The sequence below is a fragment of the Entelurus aequoreus genome, linkage group LG16 (assembly GCF_033978785.1).
Source record: "Entelurus aequoreus isolate RoL-2023_Sb linkage group LG16, RoL_Eaeq_v1.1, whole genome shotgun sequence".
Lineage (NCBI taxonomy): Eukaryota > Metazoa > Chordata > Actinopteri > Syngnathiformes > Syngnathidae > Entelurus > Entelurus aequoreus.
This window is the reverse complement of record NC_084746.1, coordinates 41954661-41974409: the sequence shown is the minus strand read 5'-3', so window position 1 is coordinate 41974409 and position 19749 is coordinate 41954661. Positions and strand designations below refer to the sequence as shown.

General features: G+C 41.8%; 4 protein-coding genes across 5 annotated transcripts in view; 1 reads left to right on the top strand and 3 right to left on the bottom strand.

Moving 5' to 3' along the window:
* LOC133630993 (protein disulfide-isomerase TMX3-like) overlaps window positions 1–1200 on the bottom strand; it is a 9984-nt gene extending 8784 nt beyond the window's left edge. The window contains exons 1-2 of the mRNA XM_062022906.1: window positions 1030–1200; window positions 856–916 (exon numbers count right to left, since the gene is read on the bottom strand). Of these exons, the coding sequence (XP_061878890.1) occupies window positions 856–916; window positions 1030–1060 (92 nt within the window). The 5' untranslated portion in view covers window positions 1061–1200. The remainder of the gene's footprint in view (window positions 1–855; window positions 917–1029) is intronic.
* A 1251-nt stretch (window positions 1201–2451) lies between these two features.
* Window positions 2452–6533, bottom strand: si:dkey-154p10.3 (zinc finger protein 2). 2 transcript variants are annotated; one of them, XM_062022905.1, is made up of 7 exons: window positions 5752–6533; window positions 5239–5683; window positions 5106–5169; window positions 4951–5040; window positions 4741–4874; window positions 4518–4568; window positions 2452–4449 (listed from the first exon to the last, which is right to left on the bottom strand). In XM_062022905.1, exons 1-7 carry the CDS (start codon window positions 6235–6237, stop codon window positions 4220–4222), a joined length of 1500 nt encoding a protein of 499 aa, XP_061878889.1. In that variant the 5' UTR covers window positions 6238–6533; the 3' UTR covers window positions 2452–4219. The 2 variants fall into 2 exon arrangements, with proteins under 2 accessions (XP_061878889.1, XP_061878888.1); XM_062022904.1 differs by having other exon boundaries at window positions 2454–4449; window positions 4518–4641.
* A 4500-nt stretch (window positions 6534–11033) lies between these two features.
* Window positions 11034–15778, top strand: cdyl (chromodomain protein, Y-like). Its single transcript, XM_062022902.1, has 7 exons — window positions 11034–11429; window positions 11675–12335; window positions 12424–12677; window positions 12743–12915; window positions 14312–14522; window positions 14599–14742; window positions 14816–15778. Exons 1-7 carry the CDS (start codon window positions 11406–11408, stop codon window positions 14972–14974), a joined length of 1626 nt encoding a protein of 541 aa, XP_061878886.1. The 5' UTR covers window positions 11034–11405; the 3' UTR covers window positions 14975–15778.
* Window positions 15660–19749, bottom strand: rpp40 (ribonuclease P/MRP 40 subunit). Its single transcript, XM_062022903.1, has 8 exons — window positions 19538–19749; window positions 18988–19132; window positions 18858–18926; window positions 18695–18781; window positions 17859–17966; window positions 16742–16922; window positions 16527–16661; window positions 15660–16452 (listed from the first exon to the last, which is right to left on the bottom strand). The coding sequence occupies exons 1-8, from the start codon at window positions 19652–19654 to the stop codon at window positions 16299–16301; spliced, it is 996 nt and encodes a 331-aa protein (XP_061878887.1). The 5' UTR covers window positions 19655–19749; the 3' UTR covers window positions 15660–16298.

Sequence of the window (19749 nt, the reverse complement as noted above, 5' to 3'; positions counted from 1 at the left end):
ATATACTTATTTTAAGGTATTTTTGGGTTCATTGAGGTTAGCTAATTTTACTTGTTTTGGAAAGTCTTGACAAGCTGAATTTTCTTGTTCTATTGGCAGATAATTTTGCTTAGTTCAAATAAAATACCTCTAATTTTTGTATTTGTTTTCCCTTGTTTTTGAACACTGACTTTTTGCAGTGCACCGGAAGGCGCATAATATGACATAAAGAGAATATGAATACTTTTAAATATTTAGGGAAAGTACTTAAAAAACGACTTTTATCTTTAATTATGATCTTGATTTCTGGTTATGTTAGGCCAGCAGAGAAGGCCTTGCTGGCCCTGACGGCCCACCACTGTGTTACAATAATAAAAAATAATTTTAAAAAATATCTTTATTAAATGATAATGTGTTTTAATCCAAAAAAATCAAATTAATATTAAGTATCTAAAATCAATGATTTTTTTTTACTAAAAATATATTTTTGGGCAGTATTATAACCAAATGGCGTACCTTTCTTCCGCCCGAGTGCAGCTGCAGGGATAGAATTGACCTTGAGTGGCACAACCAGTAAAAATTAATGGATGGATGGATTTAATTTACCAACCACGGCCCCCAAATCATCTTCCAATATGAATTATTTTAACATTTACTGGTTATAAGTATACTAGAGACATCATGTCTGACAATGTGCTTCATGTTTATCAGAAGGGGGAGACTCGGGTTTTGTTTTTTAAAAAAAAGTTACCATTGGTAACTGATCTCAGTTTGATTTACATGTCTGTTTTTGGGAAATCCCTAAATGTCCCCCTTTATTTCAGAATTTTTTGCAAAACTTGCTTTCTGGAATACCCCACCAGAACATGAACTCACGAGTCATCAAGTTCCTCCACGAAGGTCCAAACCGACGTGACGGACGCACACAGCAGAAACGCTAATAACACACAAGAAACATCAGAACAATATTCATCTTATTCATGTCAAAATGCAAGATAATACTTTTTTTTCTTTCCAGTACAGAAGGAGTGAACATAAAACAAAACGCACCTGAGAGCACGAGTGTCTTCTTGTCAGACATGTTGATCAGATTAAGACAATTAAATAGGCTAATCTTCTCATCTCAGATTATCGGACAGGAAGTACAAAACCGTTTTACAAAATAAAATGATGCTCGGAAATCAGTGATACATATGCCAGACTAGTTATATTTATTTTATTGTAATGTCTTCTTAACCTTTTCCTCCCTTTTTAATTTACGAGTGCACAAATGCAACCTGACGACATCTACTACTGGCCATATCGCTCAAACTACCGGAGCTAACAGGCTACAGCACAACTTCTGGTTAAAATCACAATAAAAGCACATATTTCAAAATAAAAGCAAACTTGCTGTTGCGGTCACAAATGATATTTACTTTGAATTGACTTTACATGTCAAAAATAATTAAGTACATATAATAAAGTACATAATTTTCAGATGCCTCCATATGTATTAGTTTTACCAGTGGGATTGCACCTAAAGTAAAATAATAATGTTTTACAACTTTGGCAGTTCATGCCATAATCAAACATGAATACTAGGGGTGTGGTAAAAAATCGATTTGAATTCGAATCGCGATTCTCACGTTGTGCGATTCAGTATCGATTCTCATTTTTTTAAAAATCTATTTTTTTTATTTTTATTTTTTTTAAATTAATTTATTTTTATTTTTTTCATTAATCAATCCAACAAAACAATACACAGCAATACCATAACAATGCAATCCAATTCCAAAACCAAACCCGACCCAGCAACACTCAGAACTGCAATAAACAGAGCAATTGAGAGGAGACACAAACACGACACAGAACAAACCAAAAGTAGTGAAACAAAAATGAATATTATCAACAACAGTATCAATATTAGTTACAATTTCAACATAGCAGTGATTAAAAATCCCTCATTGACATTATCATTAGACATTTATAAAAAATAAAAATAAATGAACATAGTGTCACAGTGGCTTACACTTGCATCGCATCTCATAAGCTTGACAACACACTGTGTCCAATATTTTCCAAAGATAAAATAAGTCATATTTTTGGTTCATTTAATAGTTAAAACAAATTTACATTATTGCAATCAGTTGATAAAACATTGTCCTTTACAATTATGAAAGCTTTTTACAAAAATCTACTCTGCTTGCATGTCAGCAGACTGGGGTAGATCCTGCTGAAATCCTATATTGAATGAATAGAGAATCGTTTTGAATCTGGGAAAAAAATCGTTTTTGAATCGAGAATCGTGTTGAATTGAAAAAAAAAAATTGATTTTGAATCGAATCGTGACCCCAAGTCGATATTGAATCGAATCGTGGGACACCCAAAGATTCACAGCCCTAATGAATACTTTCAGTTCCAGCTGGGTAAAAAAAGACAGCCTTTTCTGTCCCAAATTGCTCTCGTGAATCATAAAATCAGCGCTCCATCGATCATGTTTTTTTTTATTGTGGTCTGAACTCAGAGTAAGCATACTCAGGATTGATTGAACTAACTCTGTTTAGCTGTTCTGCAACCCAACACTCAGAGTTAACCATCATAGGGCAAATCAACTCAGACTTGAGGTTTAAACTTGGAGTTTGTTGACTATGCAGCATATGGGAGATTTATTAATGTCATTTATAACGCTACCTAGCGATGCTTTTAAGGCTAAATATTGCATCATATATGCAACAACAACACCCAAATTGTATTTCCTAAATAAAATATACACAAATGGCAAATAATACAACTAAATCATTCATAAGGAGGATTGTATAGTTTATTTTGGTCCCATCAAAGAGAGCGACATGTTCAACACAGCAGCAACCTTTCTATTATAACTATTTTCTCTTTATGTTAGGAACTCTTGAATAACTTTCACCAAAATCCCTATTGTAAACATTTCCACGGGCGAGAACATTGCATGCATGTGACATTTTCACTCCAATTTCACTTGACTTCTTGTTTGCCCACCATGGGCTTGAATCTGAGGCAACAACGGGATGTGACGTGAATCACAGCAGTAGTCAAGAGAGTGCATGACAGGCGAAGTGCTGTTTTGTAACAAAGTCATATTTACATTATCGCCATTACCTTGATGTTTCTATGTTATTTACACTACTCAAACTAACACAAGGTGCTCTCTGCTTCTGGAGCTGCAGCCGGCACCTCACATTTACAGTATGTTATTGTTGGTGGTGGAGCTGCGTGGTGACGGTAGTGATTCTACTCAAAGCTGTCTGTTGTGGTTTGTACTTGCCCCTGTCGCCAAGTGCTTGCACATGTGGGGTTCAATTGGTTCTGTGTAAATGCTTCTAAACCTTCTCCACTTGTAAAGTGCTAACACATAACTTCGGTTGTGAATTAGTATGAAAATAAAATTGACAGGACTTTATACTACATGAGGATTTCAGTGTAGAACAAATGTACTTTGAATTGACCAAAACATATATTTATGTAAAATCTTTGAAACTGTGACATCCATCCATCCATCCATCCATCCATTTTCTACCGCTTGTCCCTTTTGGGGTCACGGGGGTTGCTGGAGCCTATCTCAGCTGCATTCAGGCGGAAGGCGGGGTACACCCTGGACAGGTCGCCACCTCATCGCAGGGCCAACACAGATAGACAGACAACATTCACACTCACATTCACACACTAGGGCCAATTTTAGTGTTGCCAATCAACCTATCCTCAGGTGCATCTTTTTGGCGGTGGGAGGAAGCCAGAGAACCCGGAGGGAACCCACGCAGTCATGGGAATAACATGCAAACTCCACGCAGAAAGATCCCGAGCCCGAGATTGAACTCATGACTACTCAGGGCCTTTGTATTGTGAGGCGCAAAAAATTGTGAATTAGTATGAAAATAAAATTGACAGAACTTTATACTACATGAGGATTTCAGTGTAGTACAAATGTCCTTTGAATTGACCAAAACATATATTTATGTAAAATCTTTGAAACTGTGACATATTGTGACAAATACGTCATGTCAGACTTGCCAAATAAATTTTAAGGATAAAAGCCCGAAAGCGGAATTTTCTTGTTTTCTATAAATTTATTGAAAAAATATAGTAAAAAAAAAAAATATAGCCTATAACAATTTATCTTACCCGACACACTGACACTTTGGGGAAGTCTTTTAGGAACTTTTGATGAGCCCACGTCAAACACAAAGCTGACTAGGACACTTATAAAGTCTTCTTATGCGTTATTTCATCCATTTTGAATAACATGATTCCGTCTTTGTCGCATTGTCTTGTAAGTCCAAACCAGCTGGCACTCAAAACAGATTGGACGACTTTCTCTGGGAGGGGGCGTGGCGTCTGCGTGTGTGTCGCAGAAGCAGCTGGCGGTCAGGACTGGAATACTCACACTGTTGGCATGGAAACGTCTCTCCGGTGTGATGGCGCCGGGCGTGAAGATCCAAACTTTTCTTCTGGATACTAGCAATAAAAATAAAAATAAAAATGCTGGTATACGGTGTGTGTGTGTGTGTGCGTAAATGTCTTACCTGCGGTAGTCACAGTGTTGACACTTGTAAGGTTTCTCGAGGCTGTGAGTTCTGGAGTGTCGCAGCAGAGAACTGCGATCAATGGACGCATATGAACACTCAGCACACTTGTACGGCTTCTCACCTACACATGCAACACACACACACACACACACACACAATCAGTGTCAGCAGCTCATGTCAACTTAGCTTGTGTGTGTGTGTGTGTGTGTGTGTATGAGACCTGTGTGTGTCCTGATGTGTTGCAGAAGAGATTCCTTCAGTCGGCTCCTATAAGAACAGTGAGGACATGAGAAAGGTTTGTCTCCACTGTGGACCCCCAGGTGGCGCTGCAGTGTCACTTTGCTAGAGAACTTCCTGTGAAGGGAACAAAAACTTCTCCGATTGGTCCACGTCAAGATGCGGGGTGGGGGACAGTGGGTAATGACGCCACCTGTGACAAAGCGAGCAGATGAAACCGGACGACTCTTCTTCTTCGTCTTCGTCTTTTTCGTCGTCTTCTTTCGGTGTCGCCGACGAGTCGCTGTGACGACAAGTCCAAAAAAGTGAGTCAGCCGCAGGGATGATGTCACAGCTGTCAATCATCACCTGTCTGGGTGCCTCTTCTTCTTTTTCCTGCTGTCAGCTGATCCAATCAAAGGTTGACTTTTATCTGCAGAAGACATGTAAATATTAATACTTATTGATCACAGATCTATTTTACTTTCCGAGAGATTTTCACCTGCGTTCTCGTCTTTTGAACAGTCCTCTTCTGTTTTCTCCTCCTTCCTCCTGCGGCGCTTCCTCCAATCAGGCCTTAGTTCCACCCACCTATTAGGTGTCAGTTTGCAGCACGCGGTGCCACTTGATGACTTGTGACACTTGTCATGCGCGTCCATCAGCCGCCTGGACGGCAGCTTCACGGGACACGACAGACGCCGTCTCTTGGCGTCTTTCCGGGCGTCCGTGCGCGGCAGCTGGTCCGAGTCATCAGCCAGATGCAGTTGGACAGAAACGGGAGGCAAAGGCGTACGGGCGGCGGTGATGCGGCACAGTCCGAGCGTCTTCAGGTGGGCGGACTGCGCCATTTCCTCCTGAGTGCCGGGGGTGTCGGTGGCACCAGGTAGGTCCTCAGGCATCCTTTTCAGAGAGAAGATGGACTCGTCATCCTCAAACAGGCGGCTAACCTGCGGGAAAAACACGGCCACTCGGTTAGATGATGTCACGTGACGTATATTTTGTGCGCGCGTGTTACCTGCAGCCCTCCCTCAGTGCTGATGACGTCACAGGTGGGCGGGCTCATGTTGTCCAGCATGTTGTAGAGCAGGAAGTCCTCATCGTCCTCACTTTGTTTGGCCTCTGCCAGGTCCAGCGGGTAGACCAAGGCAGCCTGCCGAAGCCCCGCCTCCTCGGCCCGGTCCATGCAGGCCAGTGAAGTGAGGGAAGGGGGGTGGTGCCTGAGCAGCAGGTGGCTGCTGATGGTGGTCTTCAGGTCGCAGGTGAACTGGCAAAGCTTACAGCGGTAAATCTCCACCAGGAAGGATTCCGCCAGGCCACTGAGGCCATCAATAATGTCACAGTACAGACTGGCTCTTACGGCACCGCCGCTCAGCTGTACCGTTACGGGACTGACGTCACGGTAACGTTGCTTCCAACTTGAATTGGTGACGTCACCGCCGGCCGCAGGTTCCGTCTGTGACGTGTGCTGGATGTCGTGCCCTTTGACCCTGTAGGGTGACATTGTTCTGCCTGATGTCACTGACGAAAAACGGAGTAAAGATGGAGGTCTAAGCCAATGGTTGATTTAAAAAAATTGTCACATGAAGTCTACACACGCGATCAGGCTACAACGGTGCTAATGGGGAAATGCTAACAAGGCTGTGCTGATGCTAATATGCTAGCGAAAACTTTAATGACATGAAATATTTATATAAAAGTTGATTACAAAACATTCAAAGTGTCCCTGACTTTTGTGAAGTCGGTATTCCGTTGTTGTTGTTTCGTCATCTTTGTCTTCTTCTACTGCTGATATATTCTTCTTCTGCCTTTAAGTAAACGTTTGTTTGCCAGTGCTGCCCCCAACAGGCAGAAGTGAAAAGCAGTGTATTTTCTCCAACAGCGTTTTTCAACCTTTTTTAAGTCGAGGCGCATTTTTTTCATTGAAAAAATCTGGAGGCACTCCACCAACAGAAATCATTAAAAAATGAAACTAGCAATAAAAAGTCGTTGTCGCAATTGTTGGATATGAATTCAAACCATAACCAACCATCAGCTCTTGTCTCAAAGTAGGCGTACTAGCTGTCACCACCTGTGACATCACACCGTGACTTATTTTGAGTTTTTTGGTGTTTACCTGTGCGTCGTGTTTTAGTTCTTGTCTTGCGCTCCTTTTTTAGTGGCTTTTCCTGTTGCACTTTCATGTCTTCCTTTGAGCGCTATTCCCCGCACCTGCTTTGTTTTCGCAATCAAGAATATTTAAGTTGTTGCTATCTTTTTTTGTGTGGACATTAATCAATTTCCTTTATTTAACCAGGTGAAGACTCATTGAGATTAAAATCTCTTTTTCAAGAGCGGCATGACATTGTTGTCATGTCATGTACGGACGTATACTTTGTGGACACCGTCTCTGCTCCACACGCTGTAAGTTTTTGCTGTCGTCCAGCATTCTGTTTTTGTTTACTTTGACGCCGGTTCAGTTTTAGTTTCATTCTACATAGCCATCCCTAAGCTTTAATGCCTTTTCTTCGGGGCACTCACCTTTTGTTTATTTTTGGTTTAAGCATTAGATACCTTTTTACCTGCACACTGCCTCCCGCTGCCGCCTGCATATTGTGATCACGACAAACCATGTTCCCGACATCTACAAAGCAATTAGCTACCAGCTTCCACCTACTGATATTGAGGAGAATGACATGGTTATTCTGCCGAGTTCTAGACAGCACCGACACTCAACATAAGCACAATATTTGCGGATTATAATTACTGGTTTGCAAAAAATAGTTTTAACCCAAACAGTTGAAACTGCATAATCTCCCGCGGCACACCAGACGGTATCTCACGGCACACTAGTGTGCCGCGGCACAGTGGTTGAAAAACACCGTTCTACAACATCCATCCATCCATTTTCTACCGCTTGTCCCTTTTGGGGTGGCGGGGGGTGCTGTAGCCTATTTCAGCTGCATTCGGGCGGAAGGCGGTCTACACCCTGGACAAGACAATCCAAGTTTAAAAGGATTAATCATCTCGCTTTTCGATTTTTAGTTAACAACCGCGTGGAACATTAAGAATTTTGTCTTTTTTTTAAAAATTGATCAACAAGTTCAGAAAGTTGGTTTGCCAAGATATATAGTTTCCTGACATTGTAATTTAAAGTATGAAATAATAAGTACATCTAACAATTGACTATGGAGCAGAAAGTACTGGTTAATTAGTTTTAGGAAATAATGACTTGTGTTAAGTTTTTTTTTAATTATTATTGAACAACCGAACACACAAACAAATACTGACAATATACAAACCTGACGCCCTTCCAAGTTTCAACACATTTCAGCATTGCAGACATTCACAGGGTTGAGCAATCAACATCACAAATAAAAGAGAATAAAGAGGCTAAAGTAAGACTTCCCGGTACTACAAGTAATTGAATCCAAATATAATAACATATGGAACAGGGTATATTTACATAATGCAAAATTCCCCTGTACTTTTAGCTGTGCTACTAAAGGTGCGCAAATTATTTCACAATTTAATTATTTCGCAATTAAACATATTTATTTTGTTCATTCATGAACCTGTGTGGCAGCTTCAGGAATTATCTGACAAACAGGCCCATTTGTTTATCTATTTGTACTTAAAGGCTGCTTCTCCAGTGGTTAATTGATTATATTTGTGACACACAGTAAAATGATGTCATTTCTTTCAGAAGCCATAAGAATATGCATTTTTATCTACTTCATCCACTTTTACACAATGACACAAGTTTATTACAAAATAACTTTTCATTTATTCATCAAGTTTTCCAGAAATAAACTCCTTCAGTGATGTGTGAACTTTTGCATAGTTAAAATTTCCTTTAATTTGTTATCAAGGAGTATTGTTTTCCTTCATAATGAACCGTTTTTTTTTGTTCTATCTAAACTTTTTCTCAATCATATTATTTTTCGGACACTTTTAGGCGTCTCACCATCACCATCCACTCAATAGCTTGATAACGGTTTTGATTGATTGATTGATTGAAACTTTTATTAGTAGATTGCACAGTTCAGTACATACTCCGTACAATTGACCACTAAATGGTATAACACCCGAATACGTTTTTCAACTTGTTTAAGTCAGGGTCCACGGTTTTTAGGTGAGTCATTTTTTTTTTTTTGATTGATTGATTGAAACTTTTATTAGCACAGTACAGTATATTCCGTACAATTGACCACTAAATGGTAACACCCGAATACGTTTTTCAACTTGTTTAAGTCGGGGTCCATGCAATTGATTCATGATATACTATCGTCATAATACAGTCATCACACAAGATAATCATCAGAGTATTGAATTATTTACATTATTTACAATACGGTGTGTGGGATGTGGGGGGTTAGGTTTGGTTGATATAAACACTTCAGTCATCAACAATTGCATTATCATATAATGGACATTAATTGGAACAGTGTAGGACTGACTTGGTAGGATATGTACAGCAAGTAGTGGACATAGAGAGAGAGATCAGAAAGCATAAGAATAAGTATCTACATTTGATTATTTACATTTGATTATTTACAATCCGGGGAGGTAGGATGTGGAAGGGAGGGTGTTAGTTTGGGGTTGAAGTTGCCTGGAGGTGTTCCTTAATTTAGTACATACTTGCCAACCCTCCCGTTTTTAGCGGGAGAATTCCGATATTCAGCGCCTCTCCCGACAACCTCCCGACAGAGATTTTCTCCCGACAAACTCCCGGTATTCAGCCGGAGCTGGAGGCCACGCCCCCCCCCAAAAAAAGTCTGCCGCAGCTGCGATTGGACCTGACCAGCCTCCGGGTACAAGTACTGGAGTACCAATTGCTTGCCAGGGAAGATCTTCCCCAGGAAGCAAGGATTGACCGGTTTTGGGCCATGCTAGGGAGAGATGGAAGATTCCACACTCTCGTGCATTTGATGAAAGCACTTTTGTGCTGCCACACAGCAATGCATCATCAGAGAGGGTGTTCAGCATGGTTAGAAAAATAGTGACAGAGAATAGAAAGAGGATGGACAATTCAACCCTTAACAAAGCATTGTACTTTCAAGTAGATAGATATTATAGATATTCTGGTAATATCTTCTTCCCCTGTATATTTTCCCCCCCCCTCATGCGACTGTTTAAATTGTTGTCTTTTTTATTCTTCTTTTACACTTTATATTTATAGACACCGTGGATGTGAGAGGAACGTAATTTCGTCCACCTGTATGTCCTGTACAAACAGTTGTTTGACAATAAAGCTGACTTTGACTTTGACTTTTGACAATGAGTAGATGAGTGTTGTGTGTGTGTGTGTATATGTATAAATAAATGAACACTAAAATTCAAGTATTTCTTTTATTTATATAATAAAATCAATATATATATATATATATATATATATATATATATATATGTAACGGTGTAGAAACAGACGTTCATTATGCTTGATTAAATTATGAATGAAGTGTTGCAACAGCGCCTGTTGCTGGCGAGAAGTGGTATGTACTTTACCTGCGGGAAGTGCTCAGAACTGTGACGCCTTCCAATTGATAATCCCGTGACCCAAGTGGACTCACAGTCTCACAATTTGCACTGTTTTGCAGGACACTGTAATAAAAGAAATTCATAATCCACCTGGTGCCAGTGATATGTTGAAGCGACAGCAGTGTGGAGCTGCATTTTGCCACATACAGTTGTGGACCGTCACACACACACATATATATATATATATATATATATATATATATATATATATATATATATATATATATATATATATATATATATATATATATATATATATATATATATATATAGCTAGAATTCACTGAAAGTCAAGTATTTATATATATATATACAGTGGGGCAAAAAAGTATTTAGTCAGCCACCCATTGATTGTCAATGGGTGGCTGACTAAATACTTTTTTGCCCCACTGTATATATATATATATATATATATATATATATATATATATATATATATATATATATATATATATATATATATATATATATATATATGTATATATATATATATGTATGTATATATATATATATATATACATATATATATATATATATATATATATATATATATATATATATATATATATATATATATATATATATATATATATATGTATATATATATATATATATATATATATATATATATATATATATATATATATATATATATATATATATATGAAATACTTGAGTTGGTGAATTTTAGCTGTAAATATACTCTCCTCTTAACCACGCCCCTAACCACGCCCCCCACTTCCCGATATTGGAGGTCTCAAGGTTGGCAAGTATGATTTAGTACGGTGTTAGTGTGGGCTGTCAACAACGTGCTGTTAGTTTAGTTTACTTATGTGGATATTTAATCCTCTGCATGGTATATTTAATTTCATGTTATGTTTGTAATTTACAATTAAAGTTAGAACATAATTGAGTGTTAAAAAGTCCCTGTTTCCGTTCACTCCGTGCTTTTATTGTGAAGATCAGTCCGCACATAGGCTTCCTGTAGTCGAAAGTCAAATAGCTAACGGCTAACGGCTAGTTGCGTGCGGGAAAGAAAGTCATCATCGTGACGTTCACCAGGTAAAAAAGAACGGAACCACCGCCTTCTTTTGATGGTTCCGACCGCCTGAAGACGTCCGACGAAGTTGTTGGCTCTTTCGATCCGTCTCCATGGCGACGGAAGACTTTTACGAGGTGATGCTAACATGCTAACGTTCAAGTTATAAAACCTCACGAAGGTTTATGTGTGTGCTTGAGTGACTACTTTGTTCGAAGCATCTTCTAAAGTAATTTCTGCTCATAGTTGTGGACAGTTTGTCAAAAGTCTACACTGAAGCTAATTAAATATTAGGTACATTTGGTAAAAGGAAAAAGTGACGTTCGAATTTTGTCAATGTGTATTACGTAATGTGTCGTAAATGAGCTGTCGTCTGCCTCAGGTGGAGAAGATCGTGGATAAGAGGAAGAGCAAAAAGGGGAGGGTGGAGTACCTGGTCAGGTGGAGAGGATATAGCTCTGAGGGTGACACCTGGGAACCTGAGAGTCACCTGTCCACTTGCATGGTGTACGTGCACGAATTTAATCGCCAGCAGGTACAGCGCCAGAGAAACACCACCTTGTTGCGCTCCACCCGCAGCTACCTTTGCGGCTCGGCCTCCAGACCCCACTGCGGCCCACCCCCAGACCCCAGCCAACCTCTGATCACGGGCCCGAATCAAACCTCAGAGGGTCGGTCCTCCACTTTACTAAACAACCTGTCACACTCGTCTGTGAGTCCGATGTCAGCACATCTGGTCGGTCCCGCCCGGCGCAGCCTGGACTTCTTCAAAAGCGGGATTAAGATCCTGGTCCCCAAAAGTCCCATGAATAGCCACTTGGACTCCGAGGACTCCCCCAGCGAGGCGGCACACAGTCTGGACGTTGGAGCCCGTGACGCCCATACTGTCGCCCCAGAGGTCGCCCTCCAGCAACCGAGCGGGATTCAGCTGGGCCCGGGGGAGGAGCGTGCTCGCATGGGGATCAGGTCACGCTGCCAAAACACCCAGGCCACGCCGCGCTTGCCCATCACGCCTGGCGCCATGTGCACCCTTAGTGGGACAGGTAGGAGTGAAGGGTCAAAAAGGAACATTACCTCTCGTGCGACATGATTGGATGTAAGCCCCGCCCACACGGCTTTGTATTCTCTTAGGCGCCTCGGGAATGATGGAGGCCCTTACCGCTGGCAGGATGTCTGGGCCGCAGAGCTCGGTTACCGTGGTGACGGGCGCAACAGCAAAGCGCCGTCTGGAGGAGCGCTGCGCTTTTGACAAGCGTTTGCGCTTCAGTGTGCGGCAGACCGAGAGTGCCTACCGCTACCGCGACATCGTGGTGAAGAAACAAGATGGCTTCACGCACATCATGTTGTCCACCAAGAGCTCGGAGAACAACGCCCTCAATCCTGAGGTGTGCAGGCCACGCCTCCCTCCACACAAAGTATGTTTGTTTGTCATTTTCTCCTTGTTATCCAGGTGATGAAGGAGATCCAGAGCGCAATGGCGACTGCGGCATCGGACGACAGCAAGCTGGTGTTGTTGGGCGCCATCGGCAGCGTCTTCTGCTGCGGCCTCGACTTCCTGCGCTTCATCAAATGTTTGACGGAAGACAGGAAGAAGGAGAGCATCAAAATGGCTGAAATCATCAGGTGAGACGCATTCCTGGATGGTGCACTACTTCCTGTCACAAGCAGGGTCGCTGTTGATTCAAATACAGTCGTCGCGCGCCACATCGTGCGCCAAATATTGCAGATTTATGTCTTATTAAAAAAAAAAAGCATATTCAAAAAAAAATTCTAAATTAGGTAAGTAAGTAAATTTGATTTATTAAGTGTTTTTCACAGATAAAATCACAAAGCGCTGTACAAAACATAGTTGAAGTAAAACAACAATTCAATTAAAACAACACAGGCAATATCATAAAAAGGATACAAAGTGGATTAAAAATTATAGTTAAAAGGCGCATTAACTAAAAGCTTTACTAAAAAGAGAAGTTTAAAATGTTTCTTAAAAATGTCAAGTCAACCCAGTCAAGATCACGGAGGGACTGGTGCAAACTATTCCAGAGTCTGGGAGCTATAGCCTGGAATGCCAGGTGTCCACAGGTTTTAAAACAAGTTTTTGGGATCTTTAGAAGACCCTGGCCTGAAGACCGGAGGCTGCGCCCTGAGGAGTAGGGGCATAGCAAGTCAGTGATGTACTGCGGGGCCCCACCATGCAACGCACGGAAAGTCAGGACTAAAATCTTAAACTCAATGCGGAATTTATCTGGGAGCCAATGAAGACTGGATAAAACGGGGGTGATGTGGGCTGTTTTGGGTGCACCGGTCGAACGTCTGGCAGCTGCATTTTGTACAGTCTGAAGCCTCTTTAGCGTTGACTTGTTGAAAAGAGAATTGCAATAGTCAATGTGAGACAAAATGAACACGTGAATGATCATTTCGAGATCCAATTTTGACAACAAATTTCTCACTTTAGAAATATTTCTGAGATGATAAAAGCAGTTTTTGGTCAATTGACAACAGTGACCCTCCAAAGACATTGACTGATCAAACACAACCCCAAGGTTTCTGAGGCTGCTTTTAAAAAAATAAGCATTTCCAAGCATAAAATGGCTTAGTTCACCTAAGATATAAATACTACAGTAGTATTGGCCACAAGAGGAGACCAAACCAATCAGTGCATGCTGTTCAGTATCGTGGCTACTGATTGGCTCAGCCTCAGGCAGCAGGACTACATTGGAGTAAGATATGTTACTAAAATGTTACTTCATGTCTAAAGGGCTCTCATAATGTTGAAAAATGTATCTAGAATGTCATAAACAGGTTCTTTGTGCCCTAACCATGAAAATATTTGATTTATAATTAATTATTCCTACTTTGCGGGAATTAATTTGCCAGAGTCATATCCGGAACAAATTAGGAGCGATAAACTAAGTGCGACTGTAGTTAAAAACAGGCATGAAAACATTTGGAGGGGGATTTATTGAAAAAAAAAAATCCAATGAAATTCAAATAACTTTTAACCTGACCTACTCTTCCTCAGGACATTCGTGAACACTTTTATCCAGTTCAGGAAACCCATCGTAGCTGCCGTTAACGGGCCGGCTGTCGGCCTGGGTGCTGCCATTTTGCCACTCTGTGACGTGGTCTGGGCCAACGAGAAGGCCTGGTTCCAGACGCCGTACACGTCTTACGGACAGACCCCCGACGCCTGCTCCTCCTTCACCTTCCCCCGCATCATGGGCCCGCCTTCGGTTGGTCGACCCATGCCAGGCTAACCTCGTAGCAGACACTCCAGGCTAATACAGGGAATGTTCTGTGCCTTTGCAGGCTAACGAGCTGCTTCTAAGTGGCAGGAAGTTGACGGCTCAGGAGGCGTGTTCTAAAGGATTGGTGTCGCAGGTTCTGTGGACGGGAACCTTCACACAGGAAGTGATGTTGAGAATCAAAGAGCTGGTGGCAGTCGACTCTCTTGTGAGTCATGTGTACACACGCAACACGCTCGCACGGAAGCTGTTTCTACATGTCTTCCACTTCCTGGCTGCAGGTTTTGCGTGAGTCCAAAGCCCTGGTGAGGAACACCAGCCGCAGTGCTCTTGAGCAAACCAACGAGCGTGAGTGCGAGGCCTTGAAGAGAATTTGGGGCTCGTCGCAGGGAACCGACGCCATCTTAAAGCACCTGCAGAAAAAGTCGGAGCTCTACTAGGACTCTTTTTAGGAGCAGAACTTGATTGTAGGAGAATAAACTGCAGTATGTGAGAAGAGCTAAACTAGCTCATTAGTTCACCTGAGTTTCCTCCAGCCCAGCATGAAGGTCCTTAGAACTGGGTAGAATTGACGGAAACTGCTGGCCAATTGACTTTTGGGCGTGCTCCTGTCCTGGTTCAGACCCGGGCTATGCTAGACTCACTTGGATGCCATATCATTGTGCCTTTTACTGAGAGTGAACTTTAACCTTTTGCCCTAATCTCCTCTAACCTTAACAAGACATGATGTTTTCATCTTTTCTGAAAGCGAGTGCGGCTGGGATAGGCTCCAGCAACCCCTCCCCCACCGCGAGAGGGACAAGCGGTAGAAAATGGATTGGTGGATAAAAGACATGAAGTGACGTTGACCCCTACCGTTAAGAAAAACACCAACTTGTTCTCAAGTTTTAAATTATGATAAACTATATGAACCACCAGATTAAATATGTTGGAAAGTCTCAGCCATTTTCTAACTTTTTCAAATGTAAAATGTGTGCAGCAGTTTTTGGTCATCAAATTAGTCTTTATTAGTGCCGTCAAACGATGACATTTTGTACTCAGATTTATGTGGATTTGGATCAATTACAATTAAATATTTTAATGTAAATTAATGGATTTTGCATTAACAAAGAGTGAAGAAAGAAAGGACTATTTATTCACTTGACATGTTTATTAAACACCTTTAACATAGCAAGTTGTGTTTTTTTAAAAAACATATCCATTAATGTGAACATGTTACTCTTCTGTATTATTGTTGTGCTATTTTAAGATGGATGTGCTTTGGTGAAAGAAAAAAAAAACTTCCTCCTGCAGTACTTATGTTTTTGTTGTACTCATATTTCCTATGGAGAGGACCAACGTGCTGTTTAGCGTTGCCCATATGGACTTGTCTGTCACTACCACATCACCTGTACATTTGTACATGCTCACTACTTTCAATAACTGCCACAAGTCCCTTTCCATAAACCATTCAGGGTAATTCCACACTTCAGATCTTCTAGTTGCATTTTTTTTTTTTTTTAAAAGAACATGAGGTGGCGACTTGTCCAGGGTGTACCTCGCCTTCCACCCAAATGCAGCTGGGATGGGCTCCAGCAACCCCCGCGACCCCTATAGGGACAAGCGGTAGAAAATAGATGGATGGAATAATGATACCTCATTAATGCTTTAATTATGACCCATTATGTTCCATTGGAACATTTGGTCACAGTTTAGGCGTGGCCATGTGCAGGCAGTAGGTGTGGTCATGTGGTAGGCGTGGCCATGTGCAGGCAGTAGGTGTGGTCATGTGGTAGGCGTGGCCATGTGCAGGCAGTAGGTTTGGTCTTGGAAGAGGACCAGAGTGTAGAAAGGTCCGCCATGCGCGTGCAGATTATCAATGAAGCCATGAACCGTCATGGCCACCCAGGACATCGAGTGGGGCCGCTCCAGGTAACGCCTGTGGCACAGGTGAGGACACAGGGCTAATTAGCAATTTAGACGTGAGATGGGAGGTGACTGCTGTGAGGTTACCTAAGCTCTTGAATGAGCGCCAGGATGTCACGAGGAAGTAGCAGGCCGCACACAGAAAGGCTAAGGCTCTGAGCGGTTGTGTTTGTCGGTTCTGGATACGCCAACGAGGACAGGAAGCTGCCAGACTTGTTGTCACTAAGACCACCCCAACAAAAAAAAAAGTCATTATGTCACATGGCAGGAAGACGCGTATCGGCTGCAGACCGCCTTCTCACCAGCTTACGTCGGCGGCCACAGCGCCGAGCCACTCCAGCAAGCTGAATGGGTCGTATGACTGCAGGTCAGAGGTCAGCAGGGCAGGACAGGGCAGTTGTGTCAGCGTTTGACTTCTGACCTTCGGCGTGTGCTCGGACCAATCATATCGTGAAAGGAGTGGCTGCAGTACGGCTCCACCCCCTGTATACCAATAATAACTTTAATCACATTGTAACTTTACATTTCTTGGATGTATCAGCATTTTATGTGAAAAGGTTAAGATTAGTACTTTGCTTGTGTACCATGGGAATTGGCTAGAGATGTCCGATAATGGCTTTTTTGCCTATATTCTGATATTGTCCAACTTTTAATTACCGATTCCGATATCAACCGATACAGATATATACAGTAGTGGAATTAACACATTATTATGCCTAATTTTGTTGTGATGCCCCGCTGGATGCATTAAACAATGTAACAAGGTTTTCCAAAATAAATCAACTCAAGTTACGGGAAAAAAATGCCAACATGGCACTGCCATATTTATTATTGAAGTCACAAAGTGCATTATTTTTTTTAACATGCCTCAAAACAGCAGCTTGGAATTTGGGCCATGCTCTCCCTGAGAGAGCATGAGGAGGTTGAGGTGGGGGGTGTATATTGTAGTGTTCTGGAAGAGTTAGTGCTGCAAGGGATTCCGGGTATTTGTTCTGTTGTGTTACGGTGCGGATGTTTTCCCGAAATGTGTTTTGTCATTCTTGTTTGGTGTGAGTTCACAGTGTGGCGCATATTTTTAACAGTGTTAAAGTTGTTTATACAGCTACCCTCAGTGTGACCTGTATGGCTGTTGACCAAGTATGCATTGCATTCACTTGTGTGTGAAAAGTTGTAGATACAAACAAAGGCAGTGCCTTTAAGGTTTATTGGCGCTCTGTACTTCTCCCTACGTCCGTGTACCACTCCGTACAGCGGCATTTTTAAAAGTCATGAATTTTACTTTTTGAAACCGATACCGATAATTCCAGATATTACGTTTTAAAGCATTTATCGGCCGATAACATCGTCAGTTTGATATTATCGGACATCTCTAGTATTGGCATTAGTACACAATATACATTTTCCAGGTAAGAAACTCACCTGAATGACATGACAACAGGAAGTCCATCTTTAATGGAAGTCGTGACGTCAGACCTGTGAGTAGACGCTGGTAACCCCGCTCACCAAGAGTCATATCAACAGTAATGACTGAAAGTACACATAAGTATTGCGTTAGCATGGTAGGCTAACGCTAATGCTGTTTATATCATACTTGCCAACCTTGAGACCTCCGGGGGGGCCGGTACGGGGCAGCGGGGGGTGTATATATTTTCAAGTATTTCTTATATATATATAAATAATCCGTTCATGAATGAGTATATCCGTTCGGCCACCGTGTTCAATGGAGAAGTCTGATCTACAAAATGTCCAGGCAGCATACCCCTTCCTTTTCGAGCTGTCCTGGATGAACTGAAATTATTTTTTCCAATCATTTTGGAACTTGCAAGCGTACTTTTTCTTCTTACTCGTCGTCGCCATGTCTCTTCTTCGTCTCTGTTATGTTTTTGGACATTACTACTTGCCGTAGTTTTGAAGTAATGCATGATTGGAGTCCGGATGTTGTGTGTCAGTGTATTAACGTGCCGGCTGGAATAAACACACGCTGAGAAATAGCTCCGTGCCTGCCTACTTTATGGGTTATAGATAAACCTATGGATAACGGAGACATATATAATAGTCTCCTTTTCAGGTGAGAGAGGACGCTAAAGGCAGTGCCTTTAAGGCACGCCACCAATATTGTTGTCTGGGTGGAAATCGGGAGAATGGTTGCTACGGGAGAATATCGGGAGGGGCACTGAAATTCGGGAGTCTCCCGGGAAAATCGGGAGGCTTGGCAAGTATGGTTTGTATGCACCAGAATCAATTCAGAGTCAGACCGTATCTTGGCAACTTTGACTTCCACGCTTTCCCTTCAACCCCCAACAGCTCGTAGGAGTCCTTGTCCAAAGAAAGACACAGGCGTCCTGCACGCACGAGACATTAGTGAGACGCCATTAGTGTAATGCTCGTGCACATCTGCCTTAACAACAACATCATTACCATTTGGCAATAGGAAGACACAGTTGTCTTCCTCAATGCGAGTCTTGTATGACAGGCCAAACACCCCTCCTGAAACACACATCTTGTTAATGCACTGCCCTGGTTGTGACGTCATGTGACAACAGCATACCTTGGCACACAGCAGCCTGTAGAAAGTCTTTGTTCAGCAGTTCATAGAGCGGCAGTTTCCGGATCAAATAGAAACTTTGGAAACTCTTCAATGCCACATCCAGTTGAGAGGGGGCGGAGTCACACTCGGGCAGCAGCACAGTCACCTGTGATGTAAAAAAGATCAAGTCTGAAAAACAACACGCATAGTTTCTACCCACGTGTAAATTATAAAAACATAGACGGACAAAAATGAGCACATAGTCAGTTTCCCTGTTCTGCCCAAGTGATTGTAAATAATGTAAATAATTCAATGTATATACTCTGATGATTATCTTGTGTGATGACTGTATTATGATGATAGTATATTTTTGATAGTATATATCTATATCATGAATCCATTTAAGTGGACCCCGACTTAAACAAGTTGAAAAACTTATTCGGGTGTTACCATTTAGTGGTCAATTGTACGGAATATGTACTTCACTGTGCAACTACTAATAAAAGTTTCAATCAATCAATCAAAGTGATGAAGTTGCGACCAATGCTAATGCTAATGCTAAGCTTCTTGCCTTGTGATTAAAGTGCTGCTGCTCCACCTGGGCGCTAAGCCGGTTCTTGTCATCCAATAAACTGGACCTTTCACAGACCAGTAGTGTCCGCGGGCTGCGCTCCAGATTTGTGCCCATCGGAACCGCCACCTCCTGACAAAGCTGAGAAAAACACCACAATTACAACCGGAACTGAAGCTGCACGCTACTTCCGGTCACACTGAGCGTGCTTG

Bases quoted from the DNA above. Each gene is read 5' to 3' on its own strand.
- si:dkey-154p10.3 (XM_062022904.1), bottom strand. From the start codon at position 6,237: ATGTCACCCTACAGGGTCAAAGGGCACGACATCCAGCACACGTCACAG. The intron at 5,170-5,238 runs GTGAAAATCTCT...TGTCTTCTGCAG, and splicing joins TTCAAAAGACGAGAACGCAG to ATAAAAGTCAACCTTTGATT. The intron at 4,642-4,740 runs GTCTCATACACA...TTGCATGTGTAG, and splicing joins ACACATCAGGACACACACAG to GTGAGAAGCCGTACAAGTGT.
- cdyl (XM_062022902.1), top strand. From the start codon at position 11,406: ATGGCGACGGAAGACTTTTACGAG. The intron at 12,678-12,742 runs GTGTGCAGGCCA...CTTGTTATCCAG, and splicing joins ACAACGCCCTCAATCCTGAG to GTGATGAAGGAGATCCAGAG. The intron at 14,523-14,598 runs GTTGGTCGACCC...GTGCCTTTGCAG, and splicing joins GCATCATGGGCCCGCCTTCG to GCTAACGAGCTGCTTCTAAG.
- rpp40 (XM_062022903.1), bottom strand. From the start codon at position 19,654: ATGGGCACAAATCTGGAGCGCAGCCCGCGGACACTACTGGTCTGTGAA. The intron at 16,662-16,741 runs GTGAGAAGGCGG...GGGTGGTCTTAG, and splicing joins GTGGCCGCCGACGTAAGCTG to TGACAACAAGTCTGGCAGCT. The intron at 16,453-16,526 runs GTAACCTCACAG...CCTGTGCCACAG, and splicing joins GCGCTCATTCAAGAGCTTAG to GCGTTACCTGGAGCGGCCCC.